General features: G+C 40.5%; 2 protein-coding genes across 2 annotated transcripts in view; one reads left to right on the plus strand and one right to left on the minus strand.

Moving 5' to 3' along the window:
* LOC126370028 (protein unc-80 homolog) overlaps positions 1 to 17,087 on the plus strand; it is a 45,811-nt gene that overhangs the window by 10,773 nt on the left and 17,951 nt on the right. The window contains exons 17-41 of the mRNA XM_050014655.1: positions 183 to 415; positions 640 to 833; positions 1,083 to 1,237; positions 1,882 to 2,017; positions 2,175 to 2,267; positions 2,794 to 2,980; positions 3,225 to 3,411; positions 3,733 to 3,830; positions 4,156 to 4,343; positions 4,663 to 4,780; positions 4,866 to 4,930; positions 4,995 to 5,130; positions 5,203 to 5,377; positions 6,366 to 6,522; positions 6,708 to 6,879; positions 6,993 to 7,085; positions 7,419 to 7,564; positions 8,204 to 8,323; positions 8,632 to 8,744; positions 9,013 to 9,175; positions 9,393 to 9,622; positions 15,251 to 15,476; positions 15,635 to 15,821; positions 16,248 to 16,417; positions 16,514 to 16,762. Of these exons, the coding sequence (XP_049870612.1) occupies positions 183 to 415; positions 640 to 833; positions 1,083 to 1,237; positions 1,882 to 2,017; positions 2,175 to 2,267; positions 2,794 to 2,980; positions 3,225 to 3,411; positions 3,733 to 3,830; positions 4,156 to 4,343; positions 4,663 to 4,780; positions 4,866 to 4,930; positions 4,995 to 5,130; positions 5,203 to 5,377; positions 6,366 to 6,522; positions 6,708 to 6,879; positions 6,993 to 7,085; positions 7,419 to 7,564; positions 8,204 to 8,323; positions 8,632 to 8,744; positions 9,013 to 9,175; positions 9,393 to 9,622; positions 15,251 to 15,476; positions 15,635 to 15,821; positions 16,248 to 16,417; positions 16,514 to 16,762 (3,991 nt within the window). The remainder of the gene's footprint in view (positions 1 to 182; positions 416 to 639; positions 834 to 1,082; positions 1,238 to 1,881; positions 2,018 to 2,174; positions 2,268 to 2,793; positions 2,981 to 3,224; positions 3,412 to 3,732; positions 3,831 to 4,155; positions 4,344 to 4,662; positions 4,781 to 4,865; positions 4,931 to 4,994; positions 5,131 to 5,202; positions 5,378 to 6,365; positions 6,523 to 6,707; positions 6,880 to 6,992; positions 7,086 to 7,418; positions 7,565 to 8,203; positions 8,324 to 8,631; positions 8,745 to 9,012; positions 9,176 to 9,392; positions 9,623 to 15,250; positions 15,477 to 15,634; positions 15,822 to 16,247; positions 16,418 to 16,513; positions 16,763 to 17,087) is intronic.
* LOC126370160 (uncharacterized) lies at positions 10,892 to 14,978 on the minus strand. The gene is made up of 3 exons (XM_050014923.1): positions 14,715 to 14,978; positions 12,945 to 13,078; positions 10,892 to 11,027 (listed from the first exon to the last, which is right to left on the minus strand). The coding sequence occupies exons 1-3, from the start codon at positions 14,833 to 14,835 to the stop codon at positions 10,977 to 10,979; spliced, it is 306 nt and encodes a 101-aa protein (XP_049870880.1). The 5' UTR covers positions 14,836 to 14,978; the 3' UTR covers positions 10,892 to 10,976.

Raw genomic sequence — 17,087 nt, forward strand, 5'->3', positions numbered from 1 at the left:
ATCAGACTCATGTGTGCACGAACGAACACTTAGAAACAACTCCAACCTTCAATATACTGTGGGAGCGCGTAGACTGGGTTTGAAATGGTGCTCGTATTGTTTGTACTTACTCACACGAGTAGAATCCGTACGAAAACGCATCCAATGTGAGACCGGCCTAAATTGTATGTCCTCTTTCCTAGGCTACTTCGTACTCTAGGCTGTTCGCACGGTTGCACGTCGGCCCTCCGCGGCCCGCAAGCGGAATGCCTGCGAGTACAAGCGAGGAACTCCCTCCGCGCCCTCCGCTCTGCTTCGATACCCAAGTTTACAGTGCGCCTGCGCGAAATGACTAAGTTTGCCCCCATCAGAGAGGTGTTGGACAACTTGCACGCTACCATCGGATTCTGTGCTGAGCCTACGGTTTCGCCTATGAGTAAGTAATTGATTGTTGTAATTACATAGGAAAAGTTATTTTGAGAGAGAGATAGATATGAAGATGATAATTCAAAGTACTGATGGACTGTTGATTATAACAATTTCGCAATTAGCTCCGTGCATTAGCTCATAAACAGATTTCAGTTGTTTTAAGTGAGATATTTTTATCATATATAAATCTATGAACACAATAATGCCGGCACAATCTGGTTCTTTTCACAGATCAACAGAAACGTAACTGCGCCAAATATCCCGACATGAGTCACTTGCAACAGGGATATGCGTCGAACTTCGGGCAAGGAACAGGGCCGAACATAAACAAAGCCATAGAAACATTCATCATTGAGTCCGTGTTCAGAGTACTTGTCACCAGATTCGCCCTCATGCATAAGGAATTGAAGATGCTCGATAATTCGGTAAATGTGGCAGATATGTATTTGTTGTTTGTATGTAGTACTTCACAATAAACTTCAGTTTTTTTTACAATGAACTTGAGAATAAGAGTGTAAAGTTGTTTGGATAGATCAAGGCAAAATTGATCTTACTGTTCTTTGGGATTAACAGACAGAATATGTACTTAGTTCACCTTAGGTTGGATGTACCTCTGACTAGCCCAATTGGGAATACAGTAGTGAGCTTATGTTATAATTGGTTTTTTTCCCCAGGCATTATATATGGAAGTCCGTCTTCTACTAAGCTACGTACGAGAAGCCCACGGTAGTGAGTTCAGAGTGGTAGCTCTAAGCGCCCTGATGGACACCGCTGAAAAGCCCGACAGTCCAAATAGGGACTCTAACATGCAAACTACTAGAGTTATCAGGTTTGTATTTTAAACTTTTTAATCCCTTTGGCATAGAGTAAATAAACAATAATACAATGTGTAGAACTGACATTCCATCCCGAACCTATCTGTGCTACCTCACCGCACCCCTCCTATATCCGTGATTAGATTACATTTTTAGATCGATCTGACCACGTCCACTCTTTTGTGTCCTTGGCCAGAACCCAGTAGTCTAGCTAAAGAAATTTCTACTCTTGTGTTTGTTGTGAGAGCAATGACCAATCATCAACCCTGCTGGTGTCAGGATTATTGACTAAGGGGCTATAGACACTTAATATTTGTTACCGCTTGCATAACCAAAACTTACGTCACACACAGTTTCACATATACGCGCTTCACAGGTGAAGCATATAAATCGAAATATATTGCTGTTCAAGCATTTTTTTAGTCCTTATATTTTTAGTATGCAATACTAAGTGTCAACATTGATGCCTGTATGTGTCAGTCGTCTAAGAGAAACAATTATTGGTGACTTAACTCCCCGGCAGACGGGTGGAAGATTTAGTCACGTTTTCACGTTTGTATCTTCCTCCAACCCTATGATGCCACATTCAGTTCTTATCCACAGACAAAATAACAACCGAATCATTGAATGTTTCTACCACTTTTACTGTGTTCTACAGACATATCCCTCGATACGTTGAAGAAGACCGTGGGTCAGACACAGGTGCGGACTCTGGTTGCGTGGTCGATGAAAAATCTAACAATAACAAGAAGTTTACCTTAAAAAAAAGAAGCACTTCGTCGACCGGAGCCCATGTAAGTTTATTTATAGTCCCAATATAAGTAAAGCTAGACCAAAAGTATAAAAACCCTCGCTGAACACACACTTGCACATTAAAAATCCAACCACGATAGGACTTTTATATTTCTGGTCAGGCTTTAATCTTGTTTTACCCTTGTGGACAATCTGCAGTTCAGTGGATCACCAAAAGGTAGAACAAAAGGCGATGGTCGGTTTGGATACTTGACACACTTAGTCGCTGCGGGCCAGCAAGATCTGTTAAAAGTAAGTGAAATTATATAATAGTAACAAATTCTTAGTAAACACCCAATACAATAACAGATTATGTTACTATACACCAAAGATAATGTGTGCACATAACGTATACTTTTATCGCGGCGTACGGATAGCCTTTTCATTAGCAAATTGTGGAGCTACACTCAAATGTAAACACTAAAGTCACTAACAAAATACCGAAAATATATTCCAATTAGGTAGTTCACTTGCTGTAGTTTATTATTTGCACACTCCATTAAACCATCCCAACTTATTTTGAACATTATACGCTTGTACCCTCAGAGGCTTGTACCAAATGCTCGCTCAAGCTTCTTACGAACTTAATGTCAGCAAATCCAAAAATAAATACTTTTGTACTCATTTTATAAAACAATTTAAAAAAATTCATTAGATTTTATCGCCAATCGCAGTTTTACATTTGCTGCCATTACCGTTTGTGCGGACCTAGAGTACCTACTAGCATTTGCACGCTAAGACACGAAACCGATTCTGAACAATCCTTAAAATATTTCAGAGTTTACTAGACACAGACGGGGGTGAGGAATCGGCCAGTCAGTCCCCTCTGTCAGTGAGGACGCGACGCTATCAGCTGACTCCTAGACAATCCGAGCGCACTATACCGTCAGCTGACATCACGCCGCACCACAAGTCCCAAGGCCACTCCAAGTCTATACAGTCCAAGTTCCATATTAGTGGGATCGGTAAGTATCTTGATATTGCAAGCAAGTGTGCAAGATGTGGATGAATAATATTTTTACAGACCTAAAAGTACGATGCAGTCTTTAAGCCAGGAACTGTGTAATCTCGACAAGTAGATGTCTAATATACTACAGCATGATAAAAATACAACCAACCTATTCCACTTAATGTTCCACTCCCTACAAATAAACATCTCTACCTCTACTTAAAATAAAATTCAAGTTGTTCTTAATCTTATCCCCACAGTGAATTGGTTTCGTCAACGTCCACAATCAAGTCAATCGCCATCATTGCTTCGTAATGGCGGCGGGTCGGGCGAGTCCCTGCCAATATCTGGTAGTATGGTGTCTCTCGCGCGACCGCCGAACGCGCCGCCGCTTCATACTAGCAGACCCGTGCATGTCAAACGAAGGGTTGGATACACTCTTAACAGGTACGGATAATCATAAATCTGCAAATGTTTGCATAACCTGATAAGATGAGATTAAGTGGTAGGCTGACGCATAAAATAAACTTAAGTATATCTGTGCATCAGACCTCCAGGCAGAACCCACTTCGATAGGTCATCTGCTGTTTGCAGAGCCGGAATAACCCTCGGAAACAATAGTTAAACAAAGATTTGACATCAAAAGGACTTTAGGCTTTAAAATAAAATTGTATACTGTACTGGCAGATTTATTGCCCATAATATACATCTTGTTAGCTAATAATTTAGTTGAGAAGATTGCAATTTTACACCAAGTTTTTGTCGCAGAGCGAGAAAGAGAGTAGAAGATAGACTGAACAGATTCGGCTTAAGGAAGATGGGGAAGAAAAGAGATGGGAGTATCGAAGACGACAGACCCGGCGGTTGTAAGTTTAAACATCACAAGTCACACGGCCTTTTACAGTAGAGAACCTGCTTTACTACTTATTGCTCCAATGCGGGTTGTTGGAAGGGATTGCGATAATGTGCCCTTATTTTCAAATTAATAAATTAAAAGTTAGTCAATTAGGGTTATGTTACCCCTTTTAGGGATCTATACCAACATGATAAAAAGAAAGTCTAAGGGTTGGTTTCCACAAAAGCGAAGACGAGATAAGTGGAGATGTGTAGGATTAGGTAAATCACCGCAAGGGACAGAGCGTTTTAGTGGAAATCCATTCTGTCTGTAACAGTTGATTTAAATATTTGTAGATATGTCTCGCCGAGGCTCCGCAGAAGGCTATTCAGGCGGGGAATCAGAAGTGGTGGTACTCAAGCGACGTAGATTGGTAGCCGCCGCGCCGCTGTACGCGGGCCTCGCTCGTTTCAGCCTCATATTGGACGCGACACAGCCCGGAGCTACGCCTGACGCGCTTTTCATGGCCGCACTCTTGGATTTGGTAAATTATTACCACTTATTTATAACCTGCGCGAATTACCTAGATACCTCACGTCAAAGGGGTTGCATACCATTGAGGTTTATTTTTAATTCTCACGAGATATACCGCTTCATAAAACTGTGGAAAATAATATACAGTGAAGTCTATGGTTAGGGAGATATCTCTGTAGGTAACTATTTTTCTTCCAAGATAAGATTTTTGTTTTTTTTTTTAAATGCATCATACTGGAAGGTCTTCCTCTAGCCATAGAATAAATTTCTATAATAAGGAATTTCTTGGGGCGGATCTGAACTATTGAATTTTGACACATTTTTTACAGCCTCATACAGTAGTAGTGGCAAGAGCAGCAATACTCCTAGAATGTGCACACTTGGTACATAACTGCAATAAAGGTCAATGGCCTTACTGGCTCAAATCGACTGTAGCTAAAAGTACAGGTTTGTAAAGTTTCTTAATAACTACCTAAATCAATAAAAATCCTCAACACTGAATATTATGGTACGAATTTAATTTGTCTTCCAGCCTCTTCAAGTCCACAACTAAAAAGGCAACGCTTAGCCGCAAAGCTGTTCTATCAATGGGCTGAGGTATGTAAAGTTCTTGATATAGTCTCGTACATAAACTCTTTGCCTAACACTTATTATTTTCCAGGCTATAGGAAACAGACTGGAAGAGATGTTGATAGAAGATAAAAAACACATCGAGGCAGTGTCAAATCTCGTGGCCGATCCCGAAGGTCAGAAAGAATTGCTTCAGCAAGACGAAGAGGAAGACTTTCTTGATGAGGGTAAGGTATCACATACTGTTTAAACAAAACACTTTTATAAAGAAACCTTCTTATGTAAAATTTAATTTCCAGCCAGTATACGAGTACCTGGTCAAACCATCGGATCAGAATGCCCTAGGGCTCTTAGAATGGTGGCCTGCGTTCTTCTGTTTGAAATTACCGCTTTTCTTCGAGAAACCTGCCAGAACCTACCAAAAACCTGCCGTTCCTCTCTCAAAGAAAGAGGACCATGGGACCGAGTATACAGGTACGAATATCCTTTGAATCAATACATGCTTTGGTAAGTAGTTCGATGTTGACCATTGGTGTAAAATTGATTTTTTATTTTTTGTTATTATTATGCGAAGATGGATGGAAAAACGAAGACGTTTGTTGTGTAAGAATAAGTGAGTTCCTTATGTTTTTTCCCGTTTGAAATGACGTGTAAAAGCGTGCATATTTTGATTATAACTTTATTTTAACAGGGCTCTTAGCAGTCAACACACATTAATGCCAGTCGAGTATGTGTTCTGACGAAATAATGCATGTTATCTTGCGTACTGCACTGAGCGGGCATGCGTATATACTCGTAGAGTGTACATACGGTTCAATAACTACAATATACACTTGTAAAACGAAAGCTGCAAAATTCACTTCAGAACCGATAAATCTTAGTAATAAAGAGACTAGTAGCAGATATTGCTCACTTTTCCAAAAATATGGCACGAAGACCGCGTTAAACACAGACACTCGTTGACGACCTTGTCAATACCAAGTACGCAGTAATTAAAGCATTAGAATGTAAGAGAACTATTGTAAGGTCATCAAAAGTGCCTCTATGTTTGCACCGGTCTGTAATACTACACTATACTAACGATGGCAATGAAATAATAATGTGTGCAAAAGCACAACTAAAATGCATGGTTTACTGTAAAGAGTCCACTTAACTTTGCTATTTTAAAATGTATTGAAATAACTACACGAATAAAGTATTTTGTCGACTACACCTTGTACAGAGTATTTTCAAAATTATTTCCAATAGTAATGATTAAGTATTGCAATAGTTTAGATTCAATTAGTATACAAGAGTAAATCAGTCGCTTTGCTACATTGGCATGCACAAAAGAATTGGAATTTTCAAACTAAATTTTGTGACTCGTAGAAACGAGATATAGAGGCTACTTCCATAGCTAATACTGCGACCGCCTATTTTGTTGTGCTTTGAGGGTTTAATATGTGTATAATCTGCGTGACAGGGAAGCGAACCGCCGATGGAGTATGGCTCTATCGAGCATGGGACATTCACAAGCATCCGCACAAAGTTTGCAATCTATAGCAGGAGCCGAAACTGAACGTAAAATTTCATTTGTACTCCATGAACCAGAAAATGTGTCTGGAGGAAGTAATGTTACGGTAAGATTTTATAAAGGCAGTTTGAATTTGTTATTGTTTATATGAATACAGTAACAATCATCATAAACCAAAGGGTATCAAAAGAAAAGGGACAGAAACATTACCCTCACTATTCCAATGTGGATTAGTAGAGAATTTGTAATCTGCAATTTCATCTTCTACTGAATATTGTAAATTCTTTTTAGTTAGCGGATGCGATACCTCCATCGGCCGATGACAAGAAAGGTCGACTTTCGTCAAGAGGAGGCAAAGGTGCCATGCTTAGACGGAACACGCAACAAGCCCACAGCGCTTTTGGATCTTTCAAACGACGCTCTATTAAACTACGACAGAAAGACGTTAAAGACGTAGATGAGTGTAGGTTACTTTTTTATAAATCTACGTAGAAGTTTATTCGGGAAACCTTTACTTACTACACCAAATAATATTAAGTAAAGGAACTATTTTAATTAAAATTGATATTTTTTCAGTTGTAACTCGAAGATCAGATTCCATACAAAGCAGAAGGAAAGTATCATCGCTCTCGGATAGAAGCGATACTTCTGAAGTCTACCCTGGGACAGGTAAGTTGTCCATATAATAGAACGATTTTTATCTCGTCGACATATTTGACCAGCACTTACAAATAATTGAAAACCTGACTCAATTATCAAGGTTCTGTGATCATTTGTGTAACGGATGTTATTACCCAAAAAGACTTATTTTAGCCGCAAAATGGTAAGAAATATATATTTTTGTCTCGCTCACACACACAGTGGAGCAGTTTAAACCAGCGTGGAAAAGTTTGGAGGGGAGGCCTATGCCCAGCAGTGAGACGTTTACTGCTTATGTTATGCCTATCTTTAATTTAGTTTTGACCATTCAAATTATTTAAGTAGAGCATCTTTACCATGCAGGTGGCACAGTAATTATGCCGAATGAAGACAGTGGCGGCGAGGAGAGTCCTGGAGTGCTCTCTGACGACCACGACCACCCACCGGATAGTCCCGACAGTAATTCCACTGACCCACCCGATAATAATAAAGGTTATCCCTGGCTCAAGGTGCGTTGTATTTCGTGAGTCTCTACGGAAAACAATTAAGGGTGAATTTTTTAAGGTGCCTCTTTACGTCATTTCGGTGGCACAGGTTTTCATAGAGATAGCTATGAATAAAGGCCAGTCGATCAACAAAAAGGAATCCTAATTCAAAATCAGTTACTGTCGCTTATTGCATCAAAATACTTGCGCCACCAAAATTACGTATGTTTTGATCTGGAATTCCATTCTATACAAAAATTCACACTTAAATTATTAAACATTTTGAGTACATTATTTACTGTAGTAGGATCTTTGAAACTCACAATTCAGCAAGAGTACTCCTTATTGTATTTAGAATGTATTTAAAATGCTTTTAGAAATATTATCAGCGCCAACTTTTGCTTATTAGGTAGGCTCAACGCTAAAGCCTCGTCTCCACTAGGCGACATGTCTTGTCCCCATAAACATCGGGCATTATCGGACGACGTCGGCAGATATGGGTGACACTTGTTTGATACATGTCGCCTAGTGAAGACGAAGCTTTAGATTTAATTTGATACTATTGTCGATAGTTAAACATAAATATTTCCCAGTTTATCCGTAACATGCCTATGAGATCCTTTTACTTACCAATATTAATTTAATAAAATATGTGGATTTTAGGTAATGGTAAATTTCCTGAATTCCTTCAACTACGGCTGCACCCACCAAAACTTTTGCCATCCATACTGTTTCCGTCGCAATATGCGAGCTAGTGCGCGACTTATGAAATCAGTGTTGAAGGTCAGTATGAATTAACTCACTTCTACAATTCCTATAACCCAAACCACATTATTGGGATATCCAAAACCACAGGTAATTTCTTCTCGATATTGGTGTCCTAAGGAAGATATTTCATTAGTAACAGATACAACAGAATTATATCAGCAATTCCAGCAGACTTGAATAAGACATTTGAATGAGTGTATATTATTTTTAAAAATAACTACCGTTGAGTGGTAAATGGTACTTACTCGTACAATTGATACAATAATTCCCGAACTATTATTTTATAAAATAATCTTAACTGTACCATCTCTCTTTCGTAACAGATATACGGTGAGAAGTTCGGTCCAGAAATAAACGCAACAAATTCTGAAGAGGGTGTTGGAAATGGGCGTAGAGGACGACGTTCCCGGAAACCTTCTGAGCATTCCACCGACAAGTAAAATGAAACTTATCGTGTAGATGTAATCAAATATTCAGATGAAACCTAGTCATTGTATTGATGGTTTGAATGATGGTTTTAGTCATAAAAACAAAAGTTAGTTGGTGGGTTTTTTAAACTTGATTGACCAAGTCTTTGAGGTTCTTGTTATAGGTGTTAACATCTGCAGCATCAATAAGCAACCCTCCTTCTTATGAGGATTAAACTAAAACTCCATACAAGTAGTCGAAGCCATTATTAGATACATAAACTATGTATGTTACAGGATCGACCGGTCAGTGATAGAAAGTGCGGGACTAGCGTACCGGGCCGCAGGAGTAGAACATTCCATGCCGCATGCGGCGGAAGCCCCTCCGGTTACTAAACCTGGGTCCATACCGTACCCCCCAGCCGACCCACCCGCTATACTCAAGTATCTGAAGTCACAGGTAGGAGAAGAAAAACTTGCTTAAATTCTAGTAACAAATTCAACTCAACAAACAATATCAAATCTTATTGGAAAAAAATGCAATCGTTCCGAGATCCTGCATTGGTTACTATCAACTTTTAAAGCCCTTAATAGTTACTCAACTAATGTAAATACTCCATATAATCTTCCTCTAACCTCATACTCCCATTTGAAGTAACTTTGAAATCAATTATCAGGTTCGCGACGCCTACCACACGCCTCTAGCAACGTTAGTAAAAGGTGCAACGACGATGGGTGAGGAGATGTTCGTGGAATGCGCTCCAGTAGCGTGGCAACTCGTACTAGAAGCAGACAGGGAACTCAGTGCGTGTGCCGCGGCTCTCTTCATACTGTGTGCTGTGAAGGCACCTACCACTGCTTCCGAGATCATGCATAATGACTTGAAACACGAGGATCCGGGCATCAAGTAAGTGGATTTGGGATAAGGTGTCCAAAAAATTTGATCAGCAAGGACGACGCGAATTATATTTAGGACTTCCACCATTAGCCGTACGACATTAAAATTTATTCACGTAGTTAGCATTCACTGCGTGTCAAAACCTATACAAGTCGCACCGACGCGGGCGTTGAGCATGTGACTAAAACTGGTTGTGCATAAATGACCATGGGGTGAAGAAATCATGAAGAGTATTAAAAATTTAAGTTTATTTAAATGACAGCGTTTTACCTACCAATAAAACGCTTATTAAACATACTTACCATATTCGAAGCCTATATTATTAGAGAGTGGCAACACTGTTTTCCCCTGATTGGTCATATATATATCAGTCCCTGTTACGCATCCCTTTGTCTCTCTCTCTCTCCCCTCCACCTGGCAGTGTACTCGAGAGTGTTGAGAGTTCAGGAGCTTCATTGCGTCTCAAACATAAATAATTAAGAATTTATTTATTTATGCACCAGGCAGAAATAAAAGCTAGGCTTCGAATATGGTAAGTATGTTTAATAAGCGTTTTATTGGTAGGTAAAACGCTGTCATTAAACAACTGTACCGCTATTCGAAGCCTATATTATTTGAGACGTGTCTAGTATCGCCTGGTGGAGGGTCGCCAATGTGATAGATGTGAACTATGAAAATAGGAATGACCCATTATAATGTACTGTGTATGAATAAACAAGTAAGTAGTACTTATGTTAAGCTGGTTTGTGTAAGATAATTATGTAGGTAGGCAGGAATAAGAAAAAATATAAAACAAGGTGGGTAAATGTTCATTTTATTTCACTAAATAAAAACACAGTCTAAACACAACTTTTTCCTCATTTGACTATAAGCAAAGATCATTATTATTAACATATAGAAAAAATAATCACAACGCATATTCGATTAGGTAAACACCTTATGTATCTATCTCTCAAAAACAGAATACAAAAGCAATAAGTCAACTAGAGCTAAATTTCCAGAAAATCATCATAAACATCATATAACAGTGTAGGTATCCAATGAAAGTTATTGCGACTCGTAATTACGAACAGAAAAATAACAAGGCATTTGTGTGAATGAATAAGTAAGTAATATAATAACTAAATTGAAAAAAAAAAAGGTGATCAAATAGGTTGAAATAATCTAGAAACAGCTGATGGAGCAGCTGAAGGTTCTGACCTGATTTCCCGTCTATAGAATCGTGAAAAAGTATTTCCTGTTCTCCAGTTGCCGCGGGCCAAAATGTCATCTAGTGGAAAATTAAGTAGCCAGTCTTTGGACGCGACCGCCGACCGTGTACTGCCTGCAGATGCTTCGATCCCGGCGTTCTTCATGAGACTCTTCACCCAATTTGCGATAACTGTACGCGAAGCGGCTCTGGGCTCTCCACGAACTGTCAAAAATAAATTATTTATTTTACATGTGTCTCTTCTCGATTGCGACAACCTTAATAAAGTTTTAACCCAATAGACCGGACTAAGTGCGTTATTGTCAGGATGACTTAGTAAGCGCCAGCCTGACTGCCTATACTCAAAACAATCAGTTTTAGATCCATAAAGGGGCCAAAATATTATGTAATCATTAACAATAGAACAATAATTTGGATCTATCGACAATAATGTCAGATCATGTACCCTTCGACCAGAACAAAGAAGAAGAATGCATGCAGTTCTCTGTGAACATACATAAAGCGTATTTTCTAGACTAAAGTTATTTGCCAGCCAAGAAGATAACCTATCTACATCCCAAATAGGAGGTTTGGGTTGTTTAGGTTTTTGAATAGAAATTGCTTTGAGTATTCGTGAAACCATTGGGTGTGAACTTAAATTGGTTGAACTATTCGGATCACAAAGAGTAGCTACAACGGACTTATGAAGCAAAATACTGTTGTACGATAGATTTTCTTTTTGGCATAGGTCGGATAAAAACCTAGCTAAGCCCGATCCCGTGGGACGTCGAAATGGTACCTCATTATTCTTAGCCCAATTACACCACCTTTTCCAAGCTGGCAAATAAGTCTTTTTTGTGGAATTTCGCCAACTAGACAAAAGAAGTTTAACTTGATCAGGATTCCAGCCTTTCAAAGCCTGATCCCACCCCCACATTTCCATATTTCTAAGGTCAGCTCTTGTACCCTGGGGGGAGGACGGTGGGTCCTTGTGTCTATCAAAACTTTCTGCAGGTTGCGGACTGTGAATTGGGGGGCCACTGTCCGTTTCCTCAAGTCGGGGCGCCAAAATGCTTTTTCCCAACGGGGCACCACTAACAGAAAGAACCCTGTCGAGTTGTTCAGATGAGCTAGAACTTTGGGGATAAGAAAGGGGGGTGGGAACACCCACGCCAGACTGTAATGCCATTGTCTCGAGAACGCATCGACAAACAAGGCCTTGTGATCCGTCGCGTCTAGGGACACGTATTCGGGCACAACATGGGCACGATGGGATGCAAATAGATCTATAGTCGGCACTCCCAACTTCATGAAGACCTTCTCGGTCAAGTCTGGAAGCAAGTGCCACTCGGGGTGATGAGGATGCGAATCGCGAGATAGGTGGTCTGCTTCTATATTGTACCTGCCCGGGAGGTGGTGCAGTGAAAGATGAATATTGTGTTTTGTCAAAATGTGGTAGATTTGGTAAGTCAACCTCATTAATGGTTTCGAGCGGGTTCCTCCCTGATTGCGGAGGTAGGAGAGCGCAGTCCTGTTGTCCGACTGAATTGATACAGAGGTTTTCGCGAGAAGATGACAGTGTTCCTGGAGCACTTTTAGAATGGCCAGCATCTCTCTCTGATTCGAGTGGAGCTTTAGCTCTTGTGGACTCCACTGGCCGCTTAATCTTTTGTTGTCCAATTGAGCTCCCCACCCCGAACCTGAAGCATCTGTCGATAGGTAGTGCTCGACTGCCGGGGGATGCAAGATCGAATTCTTTGAATAGTGTTTTAGCCACCACGTTATGTTCAACATTGCATTCTCGGATATTGGGAAGCATGTGAGCGGGTCTTTGTTCAATAGGGTATGGCAGTGCTCGAGCAACTCCCTGAAATGAAGTCGCCCATGTGGGACTACCAGACTCGCAAAGTTGAGACTTCCTATTAGACTTTGTAATTCCCTTAAATTGCACTTTTTTCGGGCCAATACCCGAATGAGCTTTTGCTTTACAGAACTTTGCTTTTGATATGGTAAGGTCTTTGTGTTTGTGAACGTGTCCCATATTATCCCCAAGTACTGTATACGATTTTGGGGTTCTAGGATTGACTTCTTGTGATTTATTTGCCAGCCTAAGGATTCTAGTAAATGAATTGCCGTTCTTACCTGTGATTGAAGGACTATTCGATCCTGATTGGCCAGCAGGAAATCGTCCAGATAAATCAAGGCTCGAATGCCCCGACTCCTCAGCGTTTGCGTGACCCAGTTGGTGAAGGTTGCAAAGATCTTTGGTGCCGAAGCTAGACCAAAAGGCAAGCATGTCATCTGCAAGAGCTCGTTGTTGTATATTAGCCGCAGGAATGGCCTGTGACTGGGCGCAATCGGCAGGTGGAAATACGCGTTCGAGAGGTCTATTTTTACTAACCAATCGTTGGGTTGTAAAAAAGTGGGTATTCTGTGGTGGTTGATTAACCTGAACTTGCTGAGATAGACATACTCGTTTAGATTTTTCAAATTGAAAATAGGACGGTAGGTACCGTCGTCCTTTGTTATAAGGAACATGTTGGAAATGAAACTGGGCGACAGTTGTGCACTTTCCAGTATTCGCATATCCTTCATTTCTTGAATATGTGCCTCCATCTCCTCTGAGTAGCGTGTTTGCATGCTTGTTTCCATGTTTGGCATGTAAAGAGGGGGTTTCTTGTAAAAGGGTATGCGGTACCCTTCTGAAATAATTTTTAAAATTGTGGAAGGAGCATTTAAGTTTTTCCAAGCGCAATAAAAGTTTTGAAGCCGCCCAGCTTGAAAGGTTAAGTCAGTTTTTTCGGCCAGTTTGGGCCCTACGGCAAGGGCCCTGCTTGGTATCTCTAATGGTAGTGTTATGCGTCCCTGGGGTTCTTGCCCGAAAATTAGGCCCTGGCGCGGGAAACCTGATAAAATTGGGTAAAAACGATTGGCCGGGAAAAGGGTACATGCCTTGCGAAGGCATAAAATTATAAAACGGCGCTCCATGTCCTGGGGCCATATTGCGAATCCCCGTAGGAGCCGAGTAGTTTTGTATACCTTGCGCAGGTAACTTGCCCGATTTGGGTACTTTCTGACCAGCTTGCGCAGCTGAATATGATTTAGAACCACTGTTCTGCGATTTAACAGGCCAAAACACCTTATTTACACCTCCATATTTTTCTATAACTAAAGACAATGTTTCAGATTTAAAAAGATTTTCGCAAGTTGGCGGTATTTTACGAATGCTCGTTCTTACGAACTTATCTTTAACCGACCGCAATATTGCGTCTCGGCGTTGCTGAACCAAATCAGCCCTATGGCCACACGCCATTTGTAAAACATCATTAGAAATTTTTTGGAAATCCCCTTGTGAGAAAATCTCCGTAATCTTTGACTCCACAGAGTTTATATCTACCAGGTCAGAGGTTCTGAGCCATGTAAGTAGCACTTTAAAACCATCCTCTGCTGCTTTATGCTGTTTTAACAAACCTTGTGTGATGGCAGCAAATCCCTTTTCTGTAAGTGACAGGTTAGAGAATCTATCGTACGGTTTGAGCTCATCATTGCAATCGAGATCTGTAAACCCGGGGGTAGAACAATATTTTTTCTGCACATCAGAGTAACGTACGTCTGACCAAGAATCAGAGTCGAAATGTTGAATAGAGTTCAATAAATCCAAACTTGCAGAATCAGATTTAAGAACCGCGGGTTCTTTTAAAACCGTGTTTACCGAAATAGTAAAATCACGTGGGGATTGTGAAGGTCCATCTTCATATAATTCTCCACTTACATTAAGAGACACGTCACTTTCATTACCGTCATTATTTTGATTTTGACCAACAAATTGCGACAAAAAGTTTTGAATACCACTTACTTGTTGCGCCAGTGAATTAATAACAGTATTAGAGTCATCTAGGCGACGACGCTTACCGTATCTTTTTGTTTTAGAGGAAACCCTTTTCCTACCAGCATCTGCAACTGCCTCTGGCGCCGCCCTGGACGGGCTTGTTTCCGACTTCGAACTGGAGGAGGATGAGCTATCACTATCCATCTAGCAAGAAAAAACACCAAATCAAAAATCTTTAGGGACAAAATAGCTGTTATTACTTTTTTTTTTTTTTTTTTTTTTTCGAACGGAAAACCGTTAGGAATAATTGTTAAATTATTAGAATATGAAGTTAACAGCACTCACCTCGGAGTTCTTTTACGACCTTTCAGTGCGAAAAACAAATCGCCAATGAAGCTCCTGAACTCTCAACACTCTCGAGTACACTGCCAGGTGGAGGGGAGAGAGAGAGAGACAAAGGGATGCGTAACAGGGACTGATATATATATGACCAATCAGGGGAAAACAGTGTTGCCACTCTCTAATAATATAGGCTTCGAATAGCGGTACAGTTGTTTAATTGATTATTTTTTAAAATTTTAGCATTTATTTCGGATCATAATTTTATGCCCATTTTCAGAATCAACGCAATTCTAAGATTTCAAGTGATGTGGAAGCTACGTTACCAAGTGTGGCCCCGCATGGAAGAAGGGGCGTCAATGACCTTCAAAGTTCCCCCTCCAGGCATAGAGTTCACTTTGCCGTCACCGAAGATTGGCATTGAGTCACTTGCTGTCGTGGACCCGCCGTGGAGCCCGCAGGTTAAGGATAAAGATATGGAGATGACATTGAATCAGGAAAGACATGTATGTGAAATTACTCTTTCAAATGCCAACAGGACAGTTAGTGTCCTTAATCTGTCGTGACAATCAATTGACAGATATTAAATTTGTTTATAAAAAAGATTTATATCTCTTTTCATATTTCACTTTAAATTTAGAATATGTATTTCGTTCTATTTCAGCGATCACTAGTAACAGCTACAAAAACTCGCAAGAAACAGCAGACTGAGGCTATAAAGCGGGCGTTGCAACAGCGCATTGATAAGAAGAAAGCGGAGAGAGAGAGTTTCCTGATCACCACCATACCGATCACTCGACAAGCGGCGCGAGAGCCAGCCTTAGACCATGCTGCTGATGATCATATTGAACGTGAGTTTAATCCATAATTTAAAAACCATAGTGACTCTGCCTGAAAATTGACACATAAATAGAAAACTCAAGATCAGATATAGGGTAGTGTCCACAGACGAAGTGAGAGCACTTTCCAGAGTTGCACTTGTATGTAGTTATCGCGACAACCAAAGTTCATGCCAAAGTCGTCACGGGCGAATAACTTTAGTGTTTAAAGTTTCAAATATCCATTAGCGTCTAGAAGTCTATGATTCCCGTCAAAAGGGTGTCCAAGCTGATGGATTTATTTATAGGTGTTTGACGACTCGTGACACTATGGAGTTCATCATATTTACCGTTTAACATATTACCGTTTAAAGGCAAAGTTATCTAGAGTATCAACTCAATATTTTCTTGATAACGGTTCTCGCTTATAACTGACTATAAAAAGTTATTTCAACATAGCACCTGCTGACGAAGAGATAGTGGAAGGCGTTCGAGGTTCCCATCACACACAAGTGGCTTCAGCGTTGTTTCCCTCAGCACTGTGTTCCGCTGTGGCTGAAATAGTGGCGTTATTGGATGACGCTGCTGTCGGGCCTAGCAGAATTTCTGTGTATGAAGTTGCTTATTCGGTGAGTTTTTTAAGATTCCTTTTGAATAGTTTCATAAATCTATCGAATTAGTTGATTTTCGCTAGAAATATATTTGAACACTTTACATTCGTTCAGGTCATATGGGGCTGCCTAGTGGAAGACTCCGCGTTATTCCTCCGTCACGTCCTGGAGCGTTTGACTCGCGACCATCAAGACGAAATGTTCAAACTCTTGCGCCACCTCATTCGCTTCATACCGCGTTTGCCGCAACAGGCTGCGTTCGCGTTGTACAACTATATTATAGGATATGTCATGTTCTACGTGAGAACACCGCATGAAGACGGACAGAGACTCATCGGGGCGGCTTTGTCTATATTGTGGATGGTAAGTTTCAAGAAATACGTGAAACTAAAGATCTTTATAAATTTCGTAACTGTATAACTGTTGGGGGTGTCCAGATGGGCCCAATCCTCGGCTTAAGGCGTCGTCTGAGGGAATGGGCCGATAGCGATAAGCGCTGAATGAGGGAAAACTTTGACCACGCCGGCGCTCTCATCGGATTATAAGGATCGTATAGTAATATCGTTCAGTACCACCCTTAAGTGGGATTTACTGACACGCCGCAACTACCAGGGGATTTCGGTGGTGCGTACCTGGGTCGAAGAAACGTTCAAATAAAATTGACAAAATTTCCTATAAAAGTACCTAA

The sequence above is a fragment of the Pectinophora gossypiella genome, chromosome 10 (assembly GCF_024362695.1).
Source record: "Pectinophora gossypiella chromosome 10, ilPecGoss1.1, whole genome shotgun sequence".
Classification (NCBI taxonomy): Eukaryota; Metazoa; Arthropoda; class Insecta; order Lepidoptera; family Gelechiidae; genus Pectinophora; species Pectinophora gossypiella.